Source organism: Perca fluviatilis, chromosome 20, assembly GCF_010015445.1.
Source record: "Perca fluviatilis chromosome 20, GENO_Pfluv_1.0, whole genome shotgun sequence".
In the NCBI taxonomy this organism is placed as follows: domain Eukaryota; kingdom Metazoa; phylum Chordata; class Actinopteri; order Perciformes; family Percidae; genus Perca; species Perca fluviatilis.
The window spans coordinates 21,952,259-21,976,420 of NC_053131.1; the positions used below are offsets into that span (position 1 = coordinate 21,952,259).

Consider the following 24,162-nt stretch of genomic DNA (forward strand, 5'->3'; position numbering starts at 1 on the left):
AAAGAAAACTGCCAGTAATACACTGTGTATACTGGCAGTGGCACATGCAATATGTACTGTCAATCACCTTTAGTGTGGTTTAACCTTCTTGTTTTGAGGCTGTAAAATTAAGTGAGAAAATGAGTCTGAACTCAGTGTACCTAATATGTGTATTCTTTGGTTGAAAGTCCCAACTTAGTGTACTGTATTCTATTCAACTGTACTGTTGATCATTTGATAACCTGCTTAAGCTCTCTTCCTGACTCAGTCACGCTTCTTCAGCTCTCACGGTGTGTTCACAGAGCTACCTGTATTTTATTTAGAATTAAAGCTTTTGTGAACCATCAGTTGAATAGTTAGACTAGTTATTCAGTCAGGGATGTTACGCATTATCACATTATGCATGTGAGCGAAAAACATGAGCAACCTAACATGAGTAATGGAGGTCAGAAATGACCTGCTGTTCATTTCCAGGCATTGTGGAAGAAAGGACACTCATGGCAACCCTTGTCTCCCTGTATGCACCGGGAGTGAGGACAGGGGGGGATCCAAATCAAAAGCAGTATACAGCAGCAGCAGACCCAGAATAGCTATTACGAGCTTAATAGTTATTTACTGCAGAGATGTATGTATGATGGCTGGCCATCACAATGCCCATTTCTGACAACGATTGCAGCTTCATGGTTGCTGTTGTATTACAATCCCAATGTTTCATCCTCAGTCAAAATTAACAGAATTAAGAGATTCACAAGCTGGATAATCCAGCTACAATTGTATAGTTAATCAATAACTTATTGTTCCATTTATCTCAGCGCTAGATAACTGTGGCAACATAAAACCCATTCCACATAACAACAAATTTTAATACTGGCTCTGGACTCTGGTGACAACTGCCTGCTTTGTTTTTATGTGCACAATAACCTAAAGCTGTCTAAGATAACAGCCAAGTCCTGGGGCACAAAATTTAATAAAGCAGAGTGAAAAACAACAGTAAATTGCCTTTATAAGCTCATGTCATGTGAAAATTACCTGTGGAACGCACTTGAGGCTTCTCACAGGATCGAATTACATTATTGTATCTGTTTTTCCTTTTCAGTGCTGTCTAGAGCAAAATTATATAATTGCACACCTCTTTATTAACCTCAGGGTAGCCAAGAGATATAGAGTGTACTTGTGCCGTGTGCTGTAGCTGTTCCACTCCATGTTGTTTAGGTTGCCAGCTACAACAGCCTCTCTCTTTGGACAGCACCGGTTGTGCCTCTGGTGGTAAAGCAACTGCAACTCCTTTACAAAATAATTTTTCATGTTTGAAATCTGCAAAGAGTTGACACTTAAGGTGCCCGACAAGATTGGTATTTTGTATTTTTAATTGTGGCAGCAAGGAGCAACTCTGCTGCAGCTCCGGGCTACCTCCAATACCAGCCTGTACTGTGTACATCAAAGGCTGCTGCTATCCACTACCTTTTCAGTAAAATCTCATTCCATAGCTAAATAGCGCAGATTGTAGCTTAAAATAGCAGTAATGTTTAGCAATATGTCACAATTAAAATAGCAACTTTTGCTAACTAATATCATAAATGAATAGTTTGTTATCCCAGACCAGAGAAGACAGTTTATGTGGTTGCCAGTTTATGTGGTTATCTGCAAAGTTTTTATTCAAGGATTGTTGAACTTTAAATCTTTGAAGTTTCTCCAACAAAAAAATATATTAGCCACAGAACAGTTTTATTTTGCTACCGCCATGTTTCTGTCCCTCCCAGAAGCATCTTCATATAGTGTTACCCCATATATAAAAAAAAAAAAAAACCCTTTTTCTTTTTTTTGTCTCCCCCCTTTTTTTTTTTTTTTTTTTTTTTCCCCCAAACAAACAAAAAAAAAAAAACAACCTCTTCTTATTTATTTTAATTTTTTAACCCCCCCCCCCCCCTAAATTTAAAATCTTAATAGAGCAGGCACACTAGAGGGCCCTATCTTACACCCGGGGCAGCGCGGCGCAAAGCGTCTTTGCTAGTTGAAGACCGACGCAGTTGTCAGTTTCCTGTCCGGCGCCCACGTCGTTTAAATAGCAAATGCACCTGCGCCCATGCGTCTTTAGGAGACTAGTGGAAGTAAACGTGAACACAAATTATGACCGATTTCTTTCGCCCCATAGTCACCAAAGTAAATATTGGATTAATTTTTCACAAGCCACATATCTCCTATTCTGACAATAAAATGGTATTTTTCAGAAAAAACAGGAGAAAATAAATTAACTTTGTTCGAGACCTGTTTCTGTCTCAGGAACAAACTCTCATGAGATCTGGCAACACGGATAGGCTAAAGTCATCTAATGTTTGCGAACGCCTAACAAAATTTATTTTGATAATGGTGAATATGGCTTTTAGCTGTGTAAATATTTAACGTCAGAAAATAAAATACAATAAATTATGCAAATATAACTTTTCATCCATCCACACAACTCACTACATTTTTAAACGAGGCCACGCCCATTTAGGAGACAGGAAGTGTGTACTATTTCATACCATTGGTGCAATCTTTAGCTATAGGGAATATTTGGCTTAGTCTATAACTACCAGACCTTCTCTGCTCTCTCCATGACCTGTACCACCATTATAAGAACAAGCAACCAAAGGTCAGATCATTTTATCCATTGCTATGTACAGGCCTACAGACTATGACAGAAGGTCCACTGGGACGCCCATTTTCTGTTAATCAATACACTTTTCTGATGCTCCAAACGAGACAGGTTGGAAATCCCAAACTGCTCGGAAGAATGGAGGGAGATCTTAAAAAGCTTTTGAGAGACTTACCTCTGTGCCCTTCCTTGACTTGCATTAGTCAGCATCAGTGTCAACCCCATTCATACTCTGCATTGATAATAACATGTATTATTCATAGATAGGAGCAAGCAAGATTAATTATACAATCACTGTCTTCATCATTATCATCTATCATCTGTTTCTTATGCCAAGCGCTATTCTTTCCAGTTTTTTATTGCTAGTCACTAACGGTGTGATCTAACCGTAATTATCTTCATCATTGTAAAGAGGTTGCATCCTGCTTTGAAAAAAGCAGGCAGCTTGTGGCATTTTGAATGACAACCTGGTGATAAAAATCAAAGCATGAAAATATCAAGGATAATTACTGTACACATGCATACTCATCAACTATAATCTACAACTCTATTACCTTGATTAGAGACATCCATTTGTTTCTCTGCCAGGCATGTATCTTTTGGCTTAGTGCACTATATGGAGCATTTTTCTTTTTTTTTTGCATCGTCTCCTGTGTAGCAGAAATGTCTTCGGTGGAAAACAGCAGGTGGTGTGAGGAGAGATTAAAGGTACGATGGTTATACTCTTAACATGTTTCAGCCGCTATCTCTTTCCTTGCCTCACACACTTGTTCTTTCTTTCTCATGTTCTGTCTGATCCTCTGTGTGATGCTCTCATCTTCCTCCCTGTGCTCAGATTCGTCTGTAGGCTTAAGCCCACCTATCTTTGGATCACATCTGAGGGTTTGTTGCCTGCAGAAAAAAGGTGTGATCAGGATCAGGCTTCGAGAAAATAAATGTATCTTTTTATAAAAGATATATCAAAGGAATACTCTGACATTTTGGGAAATATGATAATTTACTTTCTTGCTAAGAGTCAGATTACAAGATTTATACCACCTTCATACTGGTCAGTTAAATATGAAGGCTATATATGAGTGAATATGAGGCTGGAGAGTGTCTATGTTCCCTCAACCCTAGGAACCCTAACAGTATTACTGCACCAATGAATACAAGGTCACATATCCAAAACATAAAATATGACCGGGGGTTGGGGGGTATGAGGGCTAAGGGAACATATAGGGCCTAATTTTGATGGGGGTGAAATTTCATAGAAATGAGGAAAGATAGCTTAGCTTAGCACAAAGACTAGAAACGGGGAAAAGTTAGCCTGACTCTGGCACATAACCTACCCTAAACCCACAAGTTGTCGTTTTTGACATGGGATAACCAGTTTGCCTGGCTCTGTTACTTAACTCTCCGTCAAAACCTTAACTAGAGGTTTTTACAGCTTTTATATGGATTAAACAAACTAAATATAACAGTAGTAGTGAGCCACTTGACTATGTGCAATTTGGGTTTATTTGCCCCGCAGCAACTATAGCAACTGTACTGATTTTAGCTGTAAGATAGCCAGTAACGGACAGACATACCACGTTCCTCTGATCTCTGTACGTTTATGAAGCAGATTCATATACACATAGGCCTATATACAAATGTATTTTGTTCAAGTGGAAACCGACCGCATGTTCGTGACTAATCGTGCTGCCCCTGACGAATTTGCGACTAATTGTATTTAGCCAGCTGCTAGCTATAGTTTCATATTAAACGTTAATGGACAGACATGAAAGATGTATTAATCTTCTCATCTTACGCTCAACAAAAAAGCAAATAAGCGTGTGTCACAAAGTGATGAAATATGCAATACATATCTTCCAGTTAATGAACAAATTCTATAGTCAAACGTAGATCCCTCATTACAATACACAATCCTGAAAGTCACATTTGCACACTCCTCTTATTTCTAATTCGTCCTCTCCAGGTATGTTTGGCCTGGTGTCAGAGCTGGATCTGCACTTGACTTGTCTCTTGCCATATCAGCGCAATAGAACACCCATGGAGTACGAAGCAGCCTGTTCAGCTCACTTCAACCCTCGCTCAGCACCGTTTACCTCAGATCTCTGTCCGCCTGCACTGCTGGCCCTGCAGCATTCAGTCACTCGGCAGCCACGGGCTAAAGTGCCTCTGTCTGACCTTGGACATGTAACAGATCCCCTGGACAAGAACCTTAGACCTGGTTCTCTGCAGAAATCCAAGGACAAGACCATTAAACCAGAGATGATGTTTGGGTACTTGTTAGGTGATGAAAATATATAAATGGGTTGTTAAATCTATCAGGATTTCAGTACAACAAGAAGGTTTGTGGTTTCATTTTCATGTAGAACACTGTTTTGTCGCTAGCTACTTTCAAAGTGATGTTGCCTCACAAAAAAAAAAAAGAAGAGTTCTTGTAGGGGGGTCTGTCTTAGAAAGATGAATTAAATAGGAGTAGACAGACAAAGCTCTTTTCTCTCTGAGACAATAGTGAGTGAAGGGTTTCCCACTCATGCTTTCTAAACCAAAACACTGTGAAAGGTGCATGTTCAGCATGTACATCCCAGAAAAACAACAGAAGAAACTTCACCAACTTTTGTGCCCTTAGACTTTGTCAATTTAAACAACCCAAATCTATCAATCCCAATCGTTTCACACCCCGAGGAAAGCCTTATATGCTAAAGATACGAAGCATTGTGGTTGATGTGTCATTCAAGCGGGCTATGAAGGGAACTGCAGTCTTCACATAATAAAGGCCACATTAGACCTGTCCTCAAGCCTCCCAATAAGGATCAGATACATCAATAGATACTGTATAACAATGTACCCCAATCCCACTGACTTCTTATGAAAGCTTCCTTGAGGCTGCAATCAAGTTCAGTTAGGTGTTACAAGTTCACTGACAGATGTCCCAATTAACAGTTTTTGAGGGAAAAAAAGAAGTTATGAAATACAAACTTCGGTAATCTTTTATCTCTTTGTCTGCTGGTGACTTTTTAAATCCACACACTGTTCGCCTTTATTCTCCATCTGTCTTGCTCTGTCTCTATCTGTCACACACACATGCATGCATGCACACACACACACACACACACACACACACACACACACACACACACACACACACACACACACACACACACTTAAAGTCGCACATAAACTCTATTGACGTAGAGTGTGCTTCAGGGAGGAACACATCTGTCAAATAAGTGGATGCCAGTACTGCAGTGTGTGAACAGAGGACAGAGGGTTTTATGCTAGCATGGAGAGCTCTTACTACAATTGCACACATACAGCCACACAACAATTTCAAATGCTTTCAGGAAAAAAGTACTTTCCTATTTAGTGTACAAGTGCTAAACATCTTTTTAGAAGAAATCTCACCTCTGTTTCCATCCGTTCATTGTATGCTCTGCACAGATTTAGCCCCTTATGTTTACTGAAGGTCACTATACCCTTACAATGCTGAATCAGTAAACACTCATTTGTTACTATGTGCAGGTAGATGTACCTTCCAAATACTAGGATACTCTCCTAAATTAGCAAATTACTGTATAATCTGAGAAAAAAGGTCATCTACAGTACCTTATTGTTTTGAGAAGCAACACCGATCAATCTTGAAAGTCATGTCTGACTGCATATCCTCTAATCTTGATTGATTGTTACTTTTTTGACGAAATAATCGCGACATAAGGTTTGCTAACTATTTTTTAGCTTTCGACCACATCAAATGGTCTTCATCAGCGAATAGAATTGTTCAGTTGTCACATGATCAGTCGATTAATCAGCAATAATTTTGTTACCAAACGTTCTCCGGTTCCAGCTTCTGTGTTGTGAGGTTTTGCTGCTTTTCTCTGTTTTATATTATTCCAAACTTAATGTGTTTGGGTTTAGACTGTTTGTTGGACAAAATTAGTAATTTGAAGATGTCACCCTGGGCTCTGGGAAATTGTCAGGGCCATTTTCCACAATTTTCTAACATTTTCAGGACAAAACAATTACACAATTATACACGTCATGCTTAACTGTAAAACAACACGGAGGGTCCTAAAAGTGCTATGGATCAAAACATTATAGCGATTGAGCTCGCATGTCAACAGAACCATCCCCATAATAACTGAGCCAGCGCTGAGCTATCATTTTCTTGGTCTCAAATTCTTCAAATTTTCTTCTGTCTCCCAAGTAGGTGTAATTTAGAGTTGTCATTAAGTAACAAAACAATCGGGTCAGTAGGAATTCGACATCCTATCACATCAGATATTACTGATGTTTTATTCCAGAACTCATGCACCTGTTCACACTCCCAGACCATGTGCAGGAAAGTTCCAGTTTGTTCAGGTTGACAGAACGTGCAATAGGGAGTGGCTTTAGAGACGTATCTCTTCTGAGGAGTCCAATATGTCCTATGGCATATGTTGAAGTGGATCTGCTGGTGATTTGGGTTCTTGGAACAGTGGGAAATGTTGTCCCAAACTGTCTCCCAATTAATTACGTTCCCCTCCGGGCTGAGCTCTTCTTTTATGCTTTAAATGAGACTTAAAAGTCAAGAGCTAATCATAAAAATGACTAGTTAGATCTAATTTTGTCCAGACAACACAAATTGGTGTTTTATTAAAGAGACAAAAGCCTCAATTTTGATGACAATGAAGCTATCAGCTGAAGGTAAGCAGCATGCTGTCCTACAAATCAGTAAAACAAAGTTAAGTTCAGTTATCCATTAATGGTGTTTTAAAGGCCATTTGAGTTGATTAAGCCTGTGAAGAGGGAACTTAAATTGCCTCTCTTCCTCTTCATGCTGGGTTTAGCTGTTAAGGTGCTGTTTGTTGTGTGATGTTGCATGAAAGGCTCAGACACTGACAGGATGAATCAAGGGGACAATATGTAGTAACTTGTCAACAGTTGGAGGTTCCTCTGCAGGTCGCCAGCTGAAGGTGACAACACAGATTGTGACTCAAGCTGCTCTCTTTTTCCTGCCGACCTGTCACTCCACAGCACTCCACAGCACTGCACACCAGTGACAGCCAGATACGACTTTCAGCTGGTTTACATCAGCAATTGGTTATTTGCGGGAGTCATAGAGAGAGGTTAGGCATTACAGCAAACAAGATGACACAAAAATGATTGCATACTGAATGCAACACAGATAGGGGACTAATATCCACAAATTAGCACTCAGAGTTCAATCTAATAGTCATTTTAAACCATAGATGTTTACCAAAACTAAATCAAAAATATTTAGAGTCATCTAAATTATAAAAAGCTGTCATGTCTTCCACCTGAAGAGGAAAGTGGTGGCATGATGTGTAAAATGTTAAATGTTGTAAAATTGTATTCCACATTGTTTAAACGATGTGGATCTACTGATCGCTGTGAATTACTTTTTTTCGTGTTGGATTACGGCAAAATACGGATCTTTTTTCTTAACGTGCCTTAACGTTTTATGGTGTGATTGCGCTTGGTTTCTGCGTTTGGAGAGGCATCTCAACAGACTGTAGGTCGAACACGGATTGTTCACTGTTACATGAGAATGAGAATTTAAGTGTCGGAGCATTCCGCCACCGTCTGTATTGCGTTCCAAGACAGCCGTGCCGCGATTGGATTTCATTGTTAAATTGTAATTTAAAATCTGCTTTAAATATAAACACATATGTTTATTTAGCATGTTTGTTTTGTCCATATGTGCTCGTGCTGTGTTCCCTCTATGTGTGTTCCCCAAGTGGTAGGCCAGATCGCAGCTGCTACAATTTTTTTTTGTTGCCCCCCCGCCCCCGGCTCGAATGTCAAACTCCGCTTATGAAAGAGAGTAGAACTGACGTTGAACGGTTTGCAGTGGTCAAAAGAAAATGGCAGTCAGCACTGTACATTGACTGTAAAAATAAAATGAATGAGCCTGATAAAAAACCGTTCTTTGCAATGGCAGCGGTACGTCTTGACCATCCTGCTATGATAATTTTAACAAAAATGTCCGTTCTTCCATCATTCCATTTTTTCTATTAACATATTTCAGGCTTGTTGGAAACAGAATTGAAATTTGACACAATACTTCAAAGCATGACAAGTCCAACATTTCTAATATTTGCTGAAACACCACTAATGTGGTATAAATTCCCTCAACAAACTGGAATTTAATAGGTAATATGTCAGTTTGATGGCTTCGTTGTTACCATTTCATGTTGAGAATGGTTTCCCCACAGCTTTCATTATATGTCAAGTTATTGAGAATGATCATATCAGTGACTTCACATATTTTCTTCACCGTTGCCATAATGGCCACATAATATGCTAATAATGCAGTAGCCCCTTTGCTTGTTAAGAGCATAGAATATAATATCTAAATCTTCAAATTGACTTTTCTGTAATAATGCTTTTTCTTTACACAGTGCACTAAACCATATTACGTCAATATTTACTATGACAGTCACAGCTTTTCAAAACAATTAGTGATGAATGTGACTTTTTAATTTTGCAAAAAATATATAATTTTCTCACAGTGGGCGTGGACCATAAAAACCAGTCAACATGCTGGAGCTGTTACAGGCGCAAGTTGAGGAGTTGAAGAGACAGAACTGCTCTCAGCAGTAGGCTGCACTGTGTGGTGCCTGAGGTGTGGTGACATAATGCGAGCTGACAGGTGGCACCATGGGTAATAGGGCTAAAACTCCCATCATGCAGCCCGCTGAGGCCCCGTCCTACCTCTCTGAACAAACCAGAAGTGCACATCTACTCACCCCTTGCTACTTACCACACTGTAATTAAAAGCTGCAGGACGGTCACGGTTATAATATAGCTTTGAGGTTTGGAGTCAGTCAAATTAACTTAGAACTAAAGCCAAGGGCTGTTTGCACACAGTAGGTATCTTATTTTGAAAATATCTGGATTAGCCGCAAAGGCAGATGTTGCATCTTGCTGATTTTGGGACTGAAATGACTCACCGTCTCAAATAACTTGTCCTGTTATGATGTTTTAAAAGTTGAAATGTACTTTTTGTGGTTGTATTTAGAAAATCAATATCAGTTCATGTATCCCAATGAATAGCACAAACATGATTATTTCTTGCATTGATTTCTTTATTTTTTCCCATCAAAAGAAATGCACAGATCAGCAAAGCTACTACATACAAATGGCCATACAATAGCAATTACATTTTTGTTCTGTTTGAAGTTGTTCAGTAAATTCTGATGTGTCATTTTTACACTGTGTACCTTGAACATTTGCAGTTATGCTGCATTCAGCAAGAAATCTGTCAAATCAAACCAACGCTGTTCTTCCATGTTCAAATGAAAAAGTTCAGCCACAAACTACATATCTGGACAGCTACTCGTTACTGCTCCAGGAGAATTACTGTACTTACATACAATAAAGAAGAAACAAAAGTTTTGCATAGCTTCATTGTAATGTAGATACAGTACTGTAAGGCACTTCATGAAAAAATTAGGCATTTTTTTTTAATCCTACATACAGTAATAAACCTTTTTGCCACTTTATTCTAAAACATCATCTCAATATGCAAGGTTACAACATCTGGAAAAAAAACTTTTCTTATATCACATTTTTGCGCACTATGTAAATCTACTGAACTCCTCCACTTTTCTTTTGGCATTAAGTCTCAAGTTCAATATTCTCAAAATATTGAAGTTGGGTTCTTGTGCATAATATGACTGACACATTGTCCCATAACCCCACACAACCCAGTGTTTCTCAAAAAGACAAAAAAAAAATTGTGCAATGATTTGGGGTTATGTGGAGTAAAAGGCAACACGCTGTCAAAGACGAGTCCCAAAATAAAAAAAAATTAAAAAAAATAAAAAATAAATACGTCTGGGCAAGTTACGGGTCGTATTCTCATCGATTGGCACTGTACCAATGGTCACAAGGGTACATCTGACACGGGTAGGAGAGGTTTCTCTTTTATGGATAAAAAAAGTAATTTTGTCTTGTCTCTCCTTCGGCCAGTCTGAAGCATTGGCGGGATGGCTGTGCGGTGGTGTAGTCCAGCAGCGGTATGTAGGACTACATTTTCCAGCAGCCCACTTAATATAGATAGAGGTAAAGAGAATGCATCTGCTCTATCCGAATTACCCCTCTGGGGATCAATAAAGATTTATCTTAGGTTGTCTCTTATCTATCCGAGCTGATCTTCGTACTGTTTGCGGAAGCAATCTCCAGCGGGGAAGAAATCCCAACATCGCTCCTGGTACATCTTCCACACATATGACTCCTGGAGTCAGACACGCATACATGGGGCATGAAAGTGTTACTCAAAATTAAGTAATTTACATTTTGGACAATGTATATGCATGAATATGTACATTAGGAGTGCAAGATATATCGTTATCGCAACATCACATTGCGCAATATTATTGTACATGCATACAAAAATAAGCTGAGCAATTAAATGTTCTTATGTATTGGAATGTTTTCAAATTGCAATTTTTTTGATTCAATTATAACTTAAATAATCAATGCTATCTGAACAAGCTGTAGGAAGTGAAAGTTTAGGTTGATGACCATGACTTGGTCATCAACAATAAGTTGGACAGCCAAATTTACTCAGTTGTAGTCAAATAACATTAATTCTGCAAGTTAACAAAACAACAACAAAATACATTGTGGCTGTTGCCTTGTTATTATGCCCACTCTTTGAATGCCTTGGTCGGTCCATTTTGGTGTTGTTTTTTTAAAATGCGGTCATTATAAAGTCTTTTTAAACATCAATTTCAGACAGCTAGCTAAATAGTTGTCGAATATAAACGACAGACAAGTGGTTAATAGAGTTATTCGCAATCTCACAGTTAAACTTTAAGCACATCTTATTGTTTTACTGCCAGGAATCCGGGCTTTGAAGCAGTTTAACGTGACTTCCCAGCAGTTTGACATTATTAACATAAATGGCAAAATATGCAGTTGGCACTTTTGCATTTCATTAATATCATGGAGAAATGTCAAGTTTTATCATAAATGTAATATCCTAATGATGTTCCTTATGGAACACTGGACTGAAACAACAAACTACCGCATTATTGCATCTGATTCTATTCATGTAGAAACAAGATGTGATAATGCTTATTTGTCTTATTATCTTATTGTAAAAATAAATAATCACAATGTAAATTCAACAGCAATATTGGTCAGAAAGATTGCAATTAGATATTTCCCTTCAATCATTCGGCCTGAGCACAGACAGAGCCACATTATTTCTGACAGTGACAGGATAATAATGGTAATAATTTAGTCATTTTTGGTTGGTTGAAGATTCTTTAGAAAGGTCATTAGTGTAGAGTCATACTGTACCTGGCCAGTGTGCTCTGTCTCATCCTTGTTGATAAGGTACATCAGGAAAAACCTTTAGAGAAAAGCCAGGCCAATGAGACAAAAAAACAACCGTCAGACCAAAAAAAAAAAACTGACACATTTCAAATTCTCCTAGCTAAATATCTGAGAGTAAAAAAAGAAGGCTTTGCTGAGGTACATTTGACTTTGTTAACACCGTATTAACAGGATTCAGTGTTACTGTACAAGTAACACCATCCCATCTCCATCGCCGAATCACCTGTTGTTTCTTAAATCAAGTTTAAATGGCAACGGGCCGCTGTATCTCTGTGGGCATCGCAGCCTGCCAAATCCTGATGAATACTGTATGAGAGCATGCTATCACAAACCTATTTTCCAATAAAGTTCATGTCATTAAATTGTAATGAAGCAACATAATGAGGTCGCTCTCATATCCTCCAGCCGGCTGACTGTGAGCGCAAATGGACTGAGACCTTCTATTGTCACGGGCATTACACAGAAACACTGGATAAGCAGGGAGTGCGGGGGAAACGCAGAGACAGATGGAAAGAGTACCTGAAGGGAAACTAGTGTTCTGGATCACTGGGGCTATTACTGACTTTGGCCCTGATGCTGTGGTAATGTTTCAAGAAGCCATCAATCATGTGGTTAAATTACAGAAACACATGTTGGCAAGAGATGACGATAATGATAATCACATTTGCAATAAAAAGTAAAAAAAAAAAAAAAAGTTATATAAAATGCTCGAAGGCGGGATACTTACAGGTAGTTGGCCAAATTGTGCTCTTGTAAGGTGTGAGTCTCGAAGCCGTGAGGGGTTGTGTCAAAGTAGTCATTACCGATCCCACAAATGAAACATTTGGTCTGGGGACAGAAAAGATCATTAGAACACCTGCTCTCTTTTGGATATTTTTGCATTATTTTTTAAAGGGGGCCTCCACTCATTTTACACATAAAGATCAGTTCACTCGCCACAGTTAGTACTACTCAGCCTGTGAACAGTTGTATTAAGTCTTCTGAGCTTTCTAAAGTCTGAGAAAATAACAATGAAAGTCATGTCACCGGGGTCATCTGGGCTAATACTTCATTCACTCATATTTTAAACTCATCACTGCAATCTCTTAAGGACCAAACGTGTGCTCTGACCTTCATCTGACTGACTGTTGCTTGAAAGACTGAAGAGAGATGGAGAGCTCAAAAAACAAAAGTAGGCCACATGTCTAAACTCAAGCTGTCCTAAAAGGAAAGGAATTTCCTTTTCAACAGTATTCAAGTTAAGCGCCTTATTTTCTGTAAAACATACAGACTTAGTATGATATCAAAATATGACATCACATCCCTTCCTTCGGTTTGTCATAGTACCACGGTGGTTTTAGTCATTTACAACTTACACACAACTTATTGTTGTAGCTCTTATCATACAGTAAATAATGTCATTCAATCATATTATGTTCCTTCAGAGGACAAAAAAAACCCTCCAATCCTCAACCCACACCTGCTTCCCCTGAACGCCTTCAGCGCTCCATAGGTTGGCAAGTACGGGTGAGAATTAGATCTACTCTCACCTCCATGTCCTCTTTGACTTGTTCCTGCTGGTCTCTCAGCTCTCCAAAGGCATCAATGATCAAACCTGCAACCACAGAGGAACTGTGGTGAGCACATCATATAGTAATGTACTGTGTCTGTGCAACCACAATGTTACACCCTTGGCTTCTTAAAGATACAGTATGGGCTTTAACATGGATCTACTACTGATGAGGAATATTGCAAACGCTGTGAGGAAGATCAGTATCTTTGCATTTGGGACTATAAAACACAGTGGTCGTTCAGTAAGTTTTGTTGAAGTGGGATATTTTGTCTTGTGGTAAAACACTACAACAACAAAAACAAAAACAACAAAATATACTCAAAAGTGCAAGTACAACGCTGAAGCTCACCCTGGATGATGGCCAGGAGGATGACGATGACGAAGAAGAAGAAGGTGATGTCAAAAAGGATGCGGTAGAGCTCATAGGGGTCCCCAGCTGGATCCTCGATCTCATCCCCAATGCCCCCTCCTGCTCTCACCCCAACGTACATGTGGAACAAGTAACACTGTGGAAACACAGAGGGAGGCTCTTTGCAAGTCTGGCTGTGTTTATTTATTTATTTTAATACATGTGATTGATACTTACAGTCATCATGTCATCACACTTCATATCTGGCTCATCCTCATCCTCACTCTTGTTGTAGAACTTCCTGAAGAAGTTAAAGGCCACCACAGTGTAGAGATAGACCACAACTGCCAGCAGGCCCACTGTCAACACCAGCTTGAAAAAAAAACAAAAAAAAAACAGATCGCAGTCGGTAAAATGTCACTACAAACTTCCTGTCTATTTATGTACTTGGGCTAGAAATATTAGACATAGCCGCCAGCTCCCATTCGTTTTCTATAAAAAGCAGTTAAACCCTCATGAGGAACGCGGGCGGATTGCTGGCGGCAAGAGCAGAGCAGGCAGCGATCGCACACATCAGTTCGACATTTATTTAAATAAATACACTCCAGACAGACGCAGCTCCTACACTGATGAACCTAAACAGCAACAACAGTGGAAGCAGCATTAAAATGTCGGCCTATGTAATTACTGCTGTGCAGTGTTACATGCCGTTCTTTTTTTAAATCATGAAATAAAAAAAATAAATTAAAAAAACTGCATTTGGATTGACTGTGCAATTGATCTGCCCACAGGCAGCTGAGTGTGAGAGGTGTCAGTGATTCCTTACGGCCTCGCCATTTGGGTGCATTTTGCACCCTTGGAGATTGACATTACATTTTTGCCTCAGGTCAGTTGACATGAGAATTCCCTGCAGGAACTGACAGTCAGCATTGAAAGTGAAATAAAGGCAATTGAGCCATTTTGAACTCAAATGTCAAAGGATACTGGGTTTATCTAAATTCACCTATACACATCAGCGCTCCCTTTATTTCTATCTCTCCCTTTTGCCTTAGTTCTCCCAATTATATCACGAGGGAGAGATGCAATTATTGGATGCAAAGAAACAAAAATGGACACAGCACATACAATATTTACTAGATGACACATTCTTGCTCAACCAAGCATCATTTTAACATCCATTATACATTAAGACATGTTGCACGGAAGGCGACACAAGCCACTAGTGTGATACTTGCCAAACGTGTACAGAAAGTGTAGAGAAACAGATATTAGACCAAATCAGATTTACAGTTAGCTAATATCTTAACCAAAACCACTTGATAAGTCTGTAGCATATCAAGGCTTGGCTGCCTACTTTTGCTTCAGAGTCTCTGTACTCTGGTGGTCAAACATTCTTAGAAGAAATACACAAACGTCCTGCAGCTCACACAACTCTTTTCAGAGTATTTGTTTCTTTGCTGATCAAGCAGTAGAACACAGATAATGGATCATGATTGCCTTTTGTGTTAACATCTTCAGAAAAATGAGACATTATACATCCTTTCTACAGTTGACAACAGGCTTGACACCAGTATTACTCAAAATGCCATCAGTGGCTCGAGGTTGCACATCGAGGAATAAACAGCCGGTGGTTACAACCCAACTCCGACCACTGACTCTGCAGTGACCCCTGCTGCTTGGATGAAGACCGGCACCCTACAAATCCTTGCCTGTTTGCCGTTATGTGTGACGGAGGAGAGGATGGTGCGAAGGGTCTTGAACCCCATGGCAATGTCCAGCAGATGAGCAGCAAAGAAGAAGTTGTTGTAGTGGCCCAGGATGGACATGGTGGTGTACCACACTAGATACAAGAATGACTGGTAGAGAAACAAAATGAGAAGTTGATCAGAATCCATCTGTCCGGTCAAAATATCATCAATCAACCCATTTCATCAAATCATTCACTCTTCCATTCATAAAACCACAAAACCGAGCAATTAATCATCCCAAAGTGTACTCAAACTTACATTGTCCGTAAACACCACTCCCAATTTCCAGACATGGTACTTTGTGTCGATTGAGCTCAACCTGGCAAAATAGAAGAAAGGTTGATATGAGGGGCTCATATTTCCCATTTGACCTCTACTCTTTCTATTTCTGTCTAATATCTCACCATGACACTAGTGAAGCCTCCTTGACAACGGTTTCCTCTGTAGGGTTGAAATCCAAGGCACTCTTATCCATCCCCAGTAGCTCTGCTATCCTCTCAGCTCCATACAGGTCTCCGTACTTTTTGATCACCTACAAATAGCAGCAAAACAGGAACAGAAGTACACTAGTAAGTTTCACCAGATTGGGTTTATGGTTTGTGTTTGCATAAAAGAATACACAAAAATTACACCTACTTTGCGTTTCACAAATTTATCCCAGTAGTTGTTGGGGAAGGAACTGATAAAAACAGCAAAAACAAACAAACAAATCTGCATTAATCCATTGTTCATAAAAGATCATGACTCAGGGTTGAATAGCTGTACTGGAGTTGTCTCACGGAGTATTGATGACCAGTCTGTCCCACTGTCCTTTGATGTCATCATCCGACGGCTGCTCTGTGATGTAAAGGCCGGCAAATTCCAACTTCCTCGCAATCTCCTTCTCACGTTTGAACACTACCAGAGGCACCTTGGACACAAAGGGAATTGCGTTGTTAGAGCAGTAAATTAAATAACACACAGTGATTGATGTCAACATGCTGCATAATATCCAATCCGTTTCGATTAGAAAGACTTTTATGGATCCCAAATTGGGAAATTTCAGTGTTACAGCAGCAAAATATCAGACACACAGCACACATACAGAATATACAAGACATAATAAATAGGATAGAATACAAGAACAAATATTCAAAAAATAAAGATAAAAAAATACGAAAGAAAGAATGTACAAACGTATATACAAGTTGGGAATAAAATACTACTATAGATAGCTCAGTTGGTAGAGCGGGCACCCATATATAGGTTTACTCCTCGACGCAGCAGGCCCGGGTTCAACGCCAACCTGCGGCCTTTAGCGGCTGCGTATCATTCCCCCTCTTTCCCCCTTTCATGTCTTCAGCTGTCCTGTCAAAGAAAGGCCTAAAATGCCCAAAAAAAACAAAAACAAAATAATTACATCAGTGTATTTTCTTTTGAGCTGGTGTTACTGTACCTTCAGGTAGTAATATCCCACTACACACAGGAAAGATATGATAGTGTGTAGTATTGCCAGACAGCGAAGCGTTGGCGCCATGTAACCTGTGCTCTCCTGCAGGACGAAATACTCAAGTGCAGCCTCATCTTCCTCCTCCTCCTCCCTGGTCCTGCCTCGACCATCCCAGGGGTCTTCATCGTCTGAGTAATCACCGGCCACCTGAAAGACAATGAGTTGTTTAGAAAAGGTATTTACCAAAGCCCTTAGAACAATGTTCAAGAATTATACTGTATACATTATGACACCTTAAATTCAAGCTTACTTTGTAGAAGAGCAGAATGAAGTTGATAGCAAAGGCGACAAAAAGTGCCAGGAAGCGGAGGTTGTAGAAGTTTCTGGCAAGGTAATTCTGTGAAAATAAATATTCCTGTATACGTTATATTATATATATATATATATATATATATATATATATATATATATATATATATATATATATATATATATATATATATATATATATATGCAACAAGCTGATTTGTACCACCTTAACATACTTAAGCTAATAGTTCTAAACTAAAGACTTTAAGACAGCTGTGAGGGAAATATCTGACCAGCATCTTGGTCTGGTAGATTTCCAAGCCAGCGAAGAAGCTGGCCATGAAGACCTCTGGTAGTTCTTTCTTCTGGCCGATCCTCTTCTTCGGGGCTTTCTTCTCCACTGGCGGCTCTGGAGGGCCTTCGTCTTTGGCCTTGTCATGGTCCTTCTTCTCACCATCTTCTGAACTGCAACAATAATTTCTGTATTAGTGGCAGACAGATACAACGCACGCACGCACGCACACACACACACGCACGCGCCGCCGCATCGCGCCGCGCACACGCGCGCACGCGACGCACGCACGCCGCAACGCCACGCACGTTACCTATGAGGAGAACAAAACCACAGAAGCACAGTACACCCAGCGTCTACCAGATTTACATCCCACATCACATCCCATCAGGAGGCAACTTAAATCCTGTTAAATAGCTGACATTGTTTGTACTTGAAGCCCCTTTGTGAGGAATTTGAAAATGTTAGAATATTTTTTTTAAAAAGACTGTGGCCGACAGCGAAACACGATGATACACTTTGTGCCATCAGTAAAGGTTTAAAGATGTTTTAATCACATACAAATCATATCAATTTTAATTCCACTGAGGATGAACAATGAACAAATTAAGAACACTTACTCTCCTTTCTCTGAATCTGATTTGTAGTCTCCATTTACAGCTCTCTTCTTTGCAGCCAACTAAAACAAAATACATTGTTTTGACACCAGTCACTTAAACAGTTGGTTCTAATATAATATCAAATGTGTCTCCAGTGTCTATCAGTAAAGACATGATCTGGAAAAGAAGTTCCCTTATTCAGTTGGATTTAACACAAGTACTGACCTGTGCCTTCTTCTGCTTAACAGCGCTGGCAATGGACGGAGCATCCCCCACTACCACCTCTGACACATCCCCCAAGCCTGGCTCAGCCCCGTGCTTTCCCTCCTTCTTGGGCTGGATGTTCAGCAACTCAGCCATCAGGTCTGCCTCTGCTGCATCTCCCTGAGCCATCTGACCCATCTCCGCCAACGCTGACGCTTCACTCGCCTCCATCTTCTCCATCTCCAACACGTCTCCGTGGATCCCAAACTGGGTGGGGTCTGGCATGTTTCCCAAAATGTCCGTCACCTTCATGTTTTTGGCCCCTTCGACGAGTCCACCCCCGAACATGGTGGTCCACAAGATGTGGAAGAATCCCCAAACCAGGCTGTAGACAAAGTGGAAGAGGCCTGTGATGATCATCCAGAAGAAAGAGAAGAAGCCTCGCACCATCTCCCTAACACTCATCTTCCTGAACTTTCTGTACTGCCGCCTCATGCTCTTGAGAGTGAGCAGCTGGCGGAAGTGGCAGAGGCTTTTTTTCATGGAGATGCAGGCGATTGTAAAAGCTGACGAAGACTCCAACATCACACTCTCCTCCTCTTCCTCCTCCTGCTGCTGCTTTTCCACCACACTCTGGTTGTCGACCTCATCTTCCTCCGGACGCTCCGCTGGGTCTGGCTCGGAAATTTGAGAGGCCAGCTGCATCTCGAAGATGGTGTCCTCGCAGAAGTTGACAAACAGTTCCATTTTCTCACTCTCCCCGCCTTCGTTGACGACATCGAAAATAAACTGCCGCTTTGACTCTTTCACCTGAGGCTTTTCCCACTGGGTGCGACTTGACTCACTGATCTCAAAGTAGACTCTCTCGATGCGCTTGGCTCCACCCATGATCTCAATGCGACCTAAATAAGGCTCGAAGTAGCTGAGGACACTCTCAGCCAGGTCGAGGAACGTTGAGAGGCGAGCATCGTGAGGCATATGCTCAGAGAGATTAGTCAGCAACACAGCTACGTTAAAGCCAATGTCCTTGGCGGGTTCATGAAATCTCTCCACAAACTGTTCGTAGTTGAACATGTCGTTCTCGTCGGCCTCAGCGCAGGAGAGAAGAAACTCAATCTCAGACTGCGAATACTGTTTCTGGTTCTCCATGGACTTCTGGAAATCTTTCTTTGAGATGACCCCTTTCCTCTCGGGGTCATACTCCTTGAAGCTGTCCGAGGTAGTCAGGTCCTTCAACTTGAGGAACATGTCGAAAAACTTCAGGATCATCTCCACGTTGCTGGAAGATTCCACCAAGGTGTCCACCATTTGTTTGCCAATAGTACCATTGACAACATTACCTGTGAAGTTACAGAGAAAGAGACCAAAGCAAAGTTTGTTAGTACACACGTTCACAGGCAACACTCTGTACAATTATGCAAAGCTGCTTTGCTAAATACTTGATTACATTCCAAGCAAACAAATCTGTTCAATGAAAGTCATAAAAGAGACAATATCCTTGCAAACTCATCATGCTGGCACAGCTCATGTGGTGAGTCATCAAAAAGTAAACCTTCAAGTAGGGAGAGCATCATGACGATCATGTCCTTCTGCAGGTCCAGCAGCTCCTTCAATAATTCAATCTGACTGGAGTCCTGTGAGGAGGAGACAAAAAGGGAAACCTAGTGACTCACACTACACTATCAGACAGACTACTGATGGCCTCCCTGTAAGAGTACAGCCATCATGTCTAATATCCCTGAGAGATCAAGGCTGCCTCAGATTGTGGGGACCCACAATGGCCCTGCTGGGGCCCAGAAGGGCCTTCTAGGTAACATCCATCCATCAGCACCAGGGTTAATGTTATTTTACTGTCTAAGAGCAGATGGCCAGGTCCGTCTGACTCAGTTAGGGTCTCTATGGAGTCTGTATTCGGCATGCCATAAATCTGAGACGTACTTTGATGCGCTAAATTCAAAATTCAAACCCCTCCACCTGTGCTCTCCTTCATACAGGCTTCTACTGTCCTTTCTGATGACCATGAGATAAGGTTAGGCGGCTGGATTTCATCCCATTTGTGGCTTATTGGTGGAAATATCAAGGATTTGATGGAGTCATACATCATATACTGTAGCTGAGTGGAATGACATATGTAATTATACTGCGGTAGCCTGAGGTTATCCTCAAGCCTGGAGAGACCTCTAGTGGCTAGAGATATTTTAAAGGAGCCTCTGTCTGACAAGGACACACACCATTGGTGGATGAATTATTCAGATTTTTACATAAGTAAAAGAAGCAATACTGCTAAACAAAAGTACTCCATTACAATTTAAAATATGACTTCATTAAAATAACCACTTAAAATGGTATATGGCTTAAACACTTGGCTAAAAAAACATCCCAAATATTACATTTTTGCTTATACAGTGCTGCTCATGAGTATAGGAACCCATGCTAAAGTTGACTAAAAAGAGCAATAATAGAAATCATCTTTTGGAAATTGATCTTAATGCCTTGAGGAAAAATCCAACCTTTAAGGACACCAATTTTCTTTGTGAATGAATAATGTATCGTAAATAAATAAATGTTCTTCCTTAAAATACAGGGGGCATAAGTATAGACACCCCTATGTTAAATTCCCATAGAAGCAGGTAGATTTTTATTTTTAAAGGCCAGTTATTTCATGGATCCAGGATACTATGCATCCTGATAAAGTTCCCTTGGCCTTTGGAATTAAAATAGCCCCACATCATCACATACCCTTCACCATACCTAGAGATTGGCATGGTTTTATTTCAGTTAGCCTAATAGCTGGTTTGATTGGGAGATGATTTTATGGAAAGTACCCCATGCCAATCTCTAGATATGGTGAAGGGTATGTGATGATGTGGGGCTATTTTAATTCCAAAGGCCAAGGGAACCTTATCAGGATGCATAGTATCCTGGATCCAAGAAATAACTGGCCTTTAAAAATAGAAAATCTGCCTGCCTCTATGGGAATTTAACATAGGGGTGTCTATACTTATGCCCCCTGTATTTTAAAGAACATTTATTTATTTAGGATACATTATTCTTTCACAAAGAAAATTGGTGTTCTCAAAGGATGGATTTTTCCTAATTTTTTCAATTAAGGCATTAAGATCAATTTCCAAAAGATGATTTTTTTATTCTTCTTTTTAGTCAACTTTAGCAGGGGTTCCTATACTCATGAGCAGCGCTGTACATTAATGCAAACCCTGATTTGATTCCAGCAGGCTTCCTCTGTTGCATGTCACACATTTTTAGAAATTGAATCTTGTAGTTGATCTAGTGAAGCTAATTTTAACCACTTTATAAACTTAAATCTATAATACTGTATCAATTTTTATAAAATTATGTTTTATAAATATGTTAAAACTTAATGTGCAACTATACTGAGAGATAAACATGAATTGATTGATTGATTGATTGATTGATGCTAGTAGCTGTCAAATACATGAAGTGGATTAAAGATAACTATATTTCCCTCTGTAGTGGAGTAGAAGTATAAGGTAGCATAAAATGGAAACGTTCGTCAGTACAGTACAAAAACCTGGCAGCACCACCACTTTGCAGACAAAAGTACAAACCTGGGATAGTTTCATCTGCATGTTGGCAAAAACATGCAAGAAGCCCACTACTGCGTCCCACAGCCTGCTGTGGGCCAGACTCTGTTGGTTCCCGATACATGGACCCTGGAGCACACAGCGTAGAGAGCACACAGAGCGAGGAGAGATAATCACAGAGCATCAAAATCAGACGTTTGAGCTCATGACTTTAATTAGCGCTTATTGTGGTGCAGTGTGCTGTGATATGGTACCTGTATATACTCAGTTAAAGAGTTGAAGACCTGCTTAGCCACTGCCAGTGCTTGGGAGAAGTTCCTCTGACCTGCCTCATCTATAATATCCTTACCAGAGTAGTACCAGTAGAAATCACTGATGGATTCCTAATAGAGGAAAGAAGAAAATGATTTGGCACATTAAAGAACATAAATGAATATGATTTTTTTTCTAGATCTGTCTGTAATAATTTCATACCTGGAGTCTTAGTAGGTAGTCTACAGTACTAATGATGATGTTAACAGTAGTTGTGTTCCCTGTCTGAGTCCTCAGAAAGTTTTGAAAATCTAAAACATTTGACAAAATAAGAGGAAAGATATAATTGGTTGTCGTATAGTAGATTCACACCACCCAGCCTGTTGTTTAGAGACATGCAGCTCTTCTTTAATTTTGGTTAATGGAAAAAAAAAGTGTCCACCTACCATTGTTGTGGCCCTCACAGAGAAGCTGTAGAAACCTAAAGAGATCCTTAGTGAACTCATCATTCTGCAGAACCTTGGAACCTGAGGACAGGAAATGAGATTCACTGCCCCTTTCAGGGATAAGAAGGTCAGAGACCCATCATTTTATTTTAATGTCAGTACAGGCATATGGGCTTGCGTAGCTTTCACTTCCTCATAAAGCTGCTGTCTGGCTGTCAAACAGCATCAAATTATGTGCACTATATTTGAAGTTCAGAACACACAGACGAGGTATAGTGCATCATGATATAGTGCATCACAAGGTTTATAATAGGAATAAAACTAAGCTTTTTTTGTTTCTTACAATAAAAGCTTTGAGAGATTTGTTTTTTATTACACGCTGGTTAGTATCATCAAAATGAATAAAAAATAAATAAAAAGTCCGACACAGGTGACAAGCACTGACTTCTTACAAAAGAAGAAGTGGAGAGATTTTAGTCAGTTTGGGGCACCTGACCATGGACTGAACAATCTATCCAGATGTCATAAGCATGCATGCGCTCCTTCAGTCCAAGGTACAAAGAAGGTGGTTGTATTGCATTCAGGACAAGGGAGGGGGAGGAGGAGGAGGAGGAGGAGGAGGAGGAATGGGGTTAGAGAGGGATTGGAGGGGAATGAGGAGAGCGAGGAAGGAGTTGAACGGAGAGCAATCAAGATGTCAGCATTGCATAAAAATGAGTAGAATCTAAACCATGTATTTACCCCGCTCACTCACGTTGACTGCGACCGATGAGATAAAAAACATGATCAGGAGAAAACAAACAAACAAACAAAACAAAAGCAGACATAAGCAAAGGAGAAGACATTGATATTCAATCAGAAGAAGTAGGAACAGGAGAGAGTGATTGCGCCATAGATATATCTTTACATACTCACATTGATTGGCGACACTGACATGCGGTTACAATTAAACAAAGTATTGAAGTGCAGTCTGCTCACTAAGGCAGGTGTTTAGACTACAGGTTAGACAGACTAACAGTTACCATCACTTATGCCTGAGTTCATGAGGTGAAAATGAGCTGGAATATGCATGAAAAAAAAACCAACATATCTTTATACTGTATGCAACCCATCAGATAGAATAGAGACCTCTGATTAAATGTGGATTTTCATGTGGAAGTACTTGTGACTGAGTGCTTTTACATGGCAGACAAGGCCCAGACAGGACTTAGACATACAGTAGCACAGGTTTACCTGTATTATGATGACATACAACATGACACACGGGAGACACGTGACATGAAGATGGGCTTGCATAAGAGCAGGTGTTTTGTCAAGCTAATGCTGCGTCCTTTGTCTTGCAGCCAATTGCAAGCCTGACTAAAAGGACGGTAACGCCATGAGCCAGGATGAGACACATCATGCCACAATAAGGTGTCTTCAGCGAGATCTCTTACAGCTCGCACTGCGGTTTGGGCCACATCTGT

At 40.2% G+C, this 24,162-nt stretch overlaps 1 protein-coding gene across 12 annotated transcripts in view; it reads right to left on the bottom strand.

Annotated features, from left to right (window-relative positions):
• Positions 1 to 9,672: 9,672 nt before the first annotated feature.
• LOC120548992 (ryanodine receptor 3-like) overlaps positions 9,673 to 24,162 on the bottom strand; it is a 113,002-nt gene continuing 98,512 nt past the window's right edge. For 10 of the 12 annotated variants that reach the window (XM_039785520.1, XM_039785517.1, XM_039785516.1 and 7 more), the window contains 22 exons: positions 23,438 to 23,455; positions 22,697 to 22,777; positions 22,473 to 22,561; positions 22,253 to 22,381; positions 22,023 to 22,127; positions 19,988 to 20,069; positions 18,457 to 19,775; positions 18,253 to 18,311; positions 17,634 to 17,805; positions 17,342 to 17,428; positions 17,038 to 17,238; positions 16,382 to 16,512; positions 16,239 to 16,281; positions 16,007 to 16,134; positions 15,861 to 15,921; positions 15,564 to 15,710; positions 14,092 to 14,226; positions 13,855 to 14,011; positions 13,483 to 13,547; positions 12,681 to 12,781; positions 11,918 to 11,969; positions 9,673 to 10,844 (listed from right to left, as the gene is read on the bottom strand). In XM_039785520.1, coding sequence (XP_039641454.1) covers positions 10,749 to 10,844; positions 11,918 to 11,969; positions 12,681 to 12,781; positions 13,483 to 13,547; positions 13,855 to 14,011; positions 14,092 to 14,226; positions 15,564 to 15,710; positions 15,861 to 15,921; positions 16,007 to 16,134; positions 16,239 to 16,281; positions 16,382 to 16,512; positions 17,038 to 17,238; positions 17,342 to 17,428; positions 17,634 to 17,805; positions 18,253 to 18,311; positions 18,457 to 19,775; positions 19,988 to 20,069; positions 22,023 to 22,127; positions 22,253 to 22,381; positions 22,473 to 22,561; positions 22,697 to 22,777; positions 23,438 to 23,455 — 3,458 coding nt within the window. In that variant the 3' untranslated portion in view covers positions 9,673 to 10,748. The remainder of the gene's footprint in view (positions 10,845 to 11,917; positions 11,970 to 12,680; positions 12,782 to 13,482; positions 13,548 to 13,854; positions 14,012 to 14,091; positions 14,227 to 15,563; positions 15,711 to 15,860; positions 15,922 to 16,006; positions 16,135 to 16,238; positions 16,282 to 16,381; positions 16,513 to 17,037; positions 17,239 to 17,341; positions 17,429 to 17,633; positions 17,806 to 18,252; positions 18,312 to 18,456; positions 19,776 to 19,987; positions 20,070 to 22,022; positions 22,128 to 22,252; positions 22,382 to 22,472; positions 22,562 to 22,696; positions 22,778 to 23,437; positions 23,456 to 24,162) is intronic. The other 2 variants (XM_039785522.1, XM_039785521.1) reach the window with 1 other exon arrangement.